At 42.6% G+C, this 5,413-nt stretch overlaps 1 protein-coding gene across 1 annotated transcript in view; it reads left to right on the top strand.

Annotated features, from left to right (window-relative positions):
* LOC104288005 (chromosome unknown open reading frame, human C12orf49) overlaps positions 1-4,316 on the top strand; it is a 5,212-nt gene extending 896 nt beyond the window's left edge. Inside the window, exons 2-6 of the mRNA XM_009886741.1 lie at positions 4-69; positions 674-830; positions 2,127-2,278; positions 2,818-2,931; positions 4,014-4,316. Of these exons, the coding sequence (XP_009885043.1) occupies positions 4-69; positions 674-830; positions 2,127-2,278; positions 2,818-2,931; positions 4,014-4,097 (573 nt within the window). The 3' untranslated portion in view covers positions 4,098-4,316. The remainder of the gene's footprint in view (positions 1-3; positions 70-673; positions 831-2,126; positions 2,279-2,817; positions 2,932-4,013) is intronic.
* Positions 4,317-5,413: the final 1,097 nt, after the last annotated feature.

Raw genomic sequence — 5,413 nt, 5'->3', positions numbered from 1 at the left:
AAGCGGTGGGTCCTCGGCGTCGTCTTCGGGCTCTCCCTCGTCTACTTCCTCACCAGCACCTTCAAGCAGGTCAGTGCCCGTCCCCGGGTCCCCCGTTAACACACCCCTGAGCCCAGGGGTGACTTGTGTTCTCCAAGTGCTGGCGCTGAGCTCCTGGGATAGAATTGCATCCTAATTATTAAATAAAGCCAAGACTTAAAAAAAAAAAAAAAAAAAAGAAAAAGCCATGTCTGATACTGTGTTTGACAGCAATAGTGTTTTGAACCACGACTGGAAAAAGAAATCTCGAAGGGACCTGATTTTTCTGTTGTAATGTAGTATCTCGTGAGCTGTAATTCCACTAGCAAAGAACTTAAAAAGGAGAAATATATATACCTATGATTATTTAATGTAATAGGTGCTACTTTTGTGGCTGTAGTAACCGAGTTGGGCTGTGTTAGCTGATCCTGTGGTGACCGTGCACACCCCATTTTCCTGGATTATGTGGTTTTCACGCTGTCTGTAGCAAAAAGTAAGCCACTGTAAGTGGTGTGCTGCTTACTCCGATGACACTTGTGTTTCCTGGGCTGTGGAGTTTACAACCACCAGGCGTTTTTAATTGTGGGAAAAGCAAATGGATTGGGATGGCAGAAAGCATTTGTATGTCTGGTTGCAATGCTGTCTTTCCTTGCAGGAAGAGAGGATGGTGAGAGATCGGAATCTCCTCCAAGTGCAAGAGCACGAGCAGCCGATCATGTGGAAGGTGAAGTTCAGTTCAGGAAACAGCAGTCAGCTGAGTAACCAGTGCAGGAATTCTGTGCAGGGGAAGCTCCTCATTACAGACGAACTGGGTATACTTGATACTAAGAATTTATTCTGTGTATTGCAGTGTTGGATGCTGCTTTGCCTGTCTGATTGTTGATGGCACTTCCAAGTAACAACTGCTCCTTCTCAAGGTGTTCTTACTGCGCAACCTCAGCTGCTGGCATTCTGTCCCCAGACTGGATTAACTTTGCTGTGGCTGCAGGCGCTGCTGATCGGGTGCTTCGCACAGCGGGCTTGGGTCCAGCTGGGCTCAGCTCAGGCACGGCACCTTATGAACACGGCTGCACTGTTTCCAGGACCACCTTAGTTTGAAAGAACTCCAGTTACCTTTGCACAGGGCTCAAATATTAAGTCCTGCTCAATTTTGTGTGGTGGCTTGCAGAGCTATTTGTATCTCCCTGCAGTGTGTTCCAACTGTCAGGTGTGTTAGGGAGAGTAATCAGGGAAACTGGATTGGCCTTGCATGGAGGCAGCTCAGAACTGGTGTAATTACTGCTCAGTCACAGTTAACAAGCTCATCTGATCCTTGTAAACCCAAGGATATTTCTTGGAGGTTCTCACATTAACCCCTTCTTTTAAGTGTGTGGAGCCTTTCCTGCCCTGCATGTATCCTGCCCCAATGTGCTTCTTGTGCAGGCACTGGACCTTTCTTGACTAGAAATCAAGGCTGTAGAAATGCCACCACATCATCTGTGATTTCCATCAATGTTAAATTTAGCACTGCCTGAATTATGCTTACTGCTGATTCACTAAGGTCTCTAAAATCACAAATATCTTTCCCATTCTAACACTGTGGTAGGACGGTTTCCGTAAGGACATCCACTGTGGTTCTATACTATTAAGGATTCTACTCAACAGAGGGTCCTATACTGTTAAGGATTCTGCTTACAGCTATGCTGCATGGACAAATCTGTCTCCTCATACTGAACTGTAAAGAGAGTCATCCAGACATAGACCAGTTGAAAGAACGCATCACAGTTTTTTCCAGTACAGTCATCACCAATCACCTTTTACAACAATACATTCACAAAAAAATTCAGAACTTAAATATTCTGCATCTAAATACTCATACTGTATATACAGTGTATTAGAGTAGACACATAATAGTTGTGCAGGTAACACCAGGCTGTCGGGAAACTCAGCTCTATGTCTAAGTGTTATGTCACAGAATGGCTAGTTAGTACTTTAGTCAAATTGAGGGGGATAATAATCTACTAAATGATAAATCTGTTCTTAAGTAATGTGATTCTTACTATAGAGTTCCATAGAACATACAAAGGAGTATGTCTCGCTAGTTGTCGCTATTGGTTTTTGTTTTGCAGGCTACATCTGTGAGAGGAAGGACCTACTGGTAAATGGCTGTTGTAATGTCAACGTGCCCAGTGCAAAGCTGTACAGCTGTGACAGTTGCCTTCCCAACGGCTGCTGCAGCGTGTACGAGTACTGTGTTTCCTGTTGCCTGCAGCCCAGCAAGGTGCATAGACTTTCTCCTGCTTTCCAGGTGTTCTCGGGTTCCTCTGTGGCTAACAGTGCTTGCTTGTGAGGAGCTTTTTCCTTAGAGGGGACGGTTCCTTTCCTTGGAAGGCTGAGGAAAGCCTGCAAGGACCATATGGCAAGCCATAAATAAAGCTTTAAATAAAAATCTGATCCTTCCCACCTTTGAGAGGAAATACCGTGAGCCTTGCAAAATGTTTCAGCTTCAGGGAAACTGCATTTGCTGAAGGAAAATGGCTGCAGAAAAGCTATTCCAGCCAGTATCAGTTTTGTAGTTAGCACTTCCCTGTATTCTGTTAGCTTCTCTAGATTCTCTTCCTACTGCTGGGGTTCTGTGATGTGTTAACATCTCAGTGCTTGCTGGAAATTCTAAGTGGAATTACTTACTATTCCTTGGTGTAGGTTAAGGTGGGCTTACTTACTATTCAGCTGTGTAGGTGAAGGTGGGCTTTGATTAGTCGTTATTGAATTATGGTGTTTGTGGTTTTGTTTTGCTGTCTTTCTTGCTAACCACTTCAGCAACATCTTCTGGAACGTTTCTTGAACCGGGCAGCTATTGCTTTCCAAAACCTCTTCATGGCAGTGGAAGATCGCTTTGAGTTGTGTCTGGCAAAATGTAGGACTTCATCACAGGTAAGACACAAGTATATGTCCGGGGCTCAGAAAGGGAAAAATACCCAAACAGTGCCCTTGGCAAATGGGGCTTGGTCCTATGAATGGCTGGTCTGTTGTGCTTGCATGCACTTGGCATTTTCATAAATGCTGAAGCTATGGCTGAGAGCTAATCTGAAGGAAATCCTCTAGCTTGTAAGGCAAACCAGTAACAGCAGCAGTAAATAAAGGGCAAAGTCCTATTTACAGCAGGATGAGTTTTACACTCTCTTTAGAAAGACATACGTAACTAAAAAGAGAGCAGCTAAGTTCAACAACTGGTGAAGATCTCGGATGAGTTCTGGGAAGATCTCATAAGATGAGAACAGTGAGACTTTCTCCCAGTAGCTTCAGAATGCTATTTACTTTATGGTACATTTTTAGACTTACCATATGCTAACAATCTTCTGCATAGTAACTGAACAAGTAGGTTGTAATTCTTTTGCTTTTGAAGAACAGAGGTGAACTTGTGTTACCTGTGTGATTTTATTAGAAGTTTTGGTCTAAGCAAGCGTTGGCCCTCTTAAGAAAGTGCTGTTGCAGATGTCCTGCAGCTCGAGTATTTAATATAGCAATAGGGATGGATTGCAAACAAAAGACAGTTCCAAATGTCTCCAGAGTGTTGGTTTGGTTTTGTGGTTGTGTGGTTTTTTTGGTTTTTTGGTGTTTTTTTTTTTTCCCCACAGTATCTGAACTCTAGCTTTATCAAGAAAAATGCACACATCTCAAGTAGCAGAGATGCCTTGCTTGCTTAGGACACTTGATGATACTGCATAAGCATATATAATTTTTTTTTAATATTGAATCTCTTCCCACCTACTCAGGTAATCTCCTGAAAAGGAGGTTCTAGGTATGGTTCAACATTAAAGTGCTATAATATAGCAACTGTCTTCTATACGTTGGGAGTGCAGTGTTGTTTGACTCTAGATGATATTCTAATGTGTAGAAGAACTTTGGGATATTTTTTGCATACGTATAAAGACTCTGGGTTTTGGCCCACAGTGAAGGGATGTATTGTTTCAATATATGTGTATTGTTAAAGCTTCTCGTCCTCTTTCTGACAGAGCGTGCAGCATGAAAACACCTATAGAGATCCAATTGCAAAATATTGCTATGGCGAATATCCCCCAGAGCTTCTGCCTGTTTGAAAGCTGCATGATCTACACAACAAAGGGAAGCAACTGGAGACTACAGTCCAAAAGAGCAAGACAACAGCTGTTGCTTTACGAGAGCCTCAGCGTAAATGGCTTATGTTGTTTCTGGGGACAAACCCAGAGATGTACAGTGCAAGCAAGGGACTTATGGTCTCCGGGATTGAAACTTGCTTTCTTCAGTTTGTTATGTACCTGCTTTGGAGTACTAGAGTGCTAGTACTGTACTAGAGTGCTAGTACGTTCTTTGAATACTTCCTGTAAATTTTAGGATGCATGGAGTCAATCTAGGCTATCAAACGTCATAGGAAAAATATCTAATGGAGCTTTGCAGCTGTATGTGAAGGTTCAATCGTGTCTCTGCAGTCCAGAGACTTTCCAGAGTGACAGTAATAATTGGAGGACTTTTGCTTTTAGAGAGTAAAGCATGCCTGTTGCGCTTCTCTCTGGAGCGCTTCTTGACATGCATGGTGTACGCTACATATGTAATTATGAATTATTTATTCATTTTATATGGATTACTAGCTGAAAGTATTGATGCTTGGCATAGCTACTTGTTGATGCCTTTCAGTCCCTGTTTTGTTATGTCAGGTAGAAAGGATATTTTAGATCCTGGCTAAAATTGGTTAGTTGTTTTCCTCCTTAGTCTAAAGGAATTGTATTGGGATTCGTCACTATAGTGCTTATGTTCCTCTTAGTGAGTTTAAAGCATTCAGAACTCCAATGGAGTTGTTATTCTGTCAAAGTCCTATAGCACGAGAAAAGAGCAGGGATCTGCCTAGGAGGGGATGTTTATTGTCTGTAAACACTTTCCTTGTTACTCTGCAACAGTTTCCTCGAAGAGGAGTCTTAGTCTGGTAAACAGCTCTCTGCTAGTCCACTTTCTGACAGGGAGCACTGAAGATTTGTTTGCTTGAACTTGTTCAGGCCTTGGTAATTCAAATGTACTTCACTCCTGGTTGTGCAGGAGACAAAAGGGTGGAGTTGTTCTAGGATTTCAGTTTAATGATATCCTTGTGCATGGAGTAATTAGAATGTCAGAACATGGTGCAAGCCCTCCTCTGAGGACAACTGTGTTGCATGAGTTCAGTTAAACAGTGACGTTGGTTTTGAATTGCTGTCTGACATGCTTGCTTCTCTGAAATTTTGGTCTGATCAGAATGGCACTAGAACAGGGTTGGTTCTTCCACAATTTCTCATGGCTCTCTAAAGTTGCAATTTAAACTTTCTCCCTCTTAACAGTCACTCAACACAGAAAAGATGGGTAAAGAACCTGTAAGATGCAGACTGAATTTGTGCTCCCCCTGCAAGTC

This window comes from Charadrius vociferus, unplaced genomic scaffold (assembly GCF_000708025.1).
Source record: "Charadrius vociferus isolate BGI_N301 unplaced genomic scaffold, ASM70802v2 scaffold776, whole genome shotgun sequence".
Lineage (NCBI taxonomy): Eukaryota > Metazoa > Chordata > Aves > Charadriiformes > Charadriidae > Charadrius > Charadrius vociferus.
The sequence above is the reverse complement of the archived record's forward strand: the minus strand, read 5'-3'. Positions and strand labels throughout refer to the sequence as shown.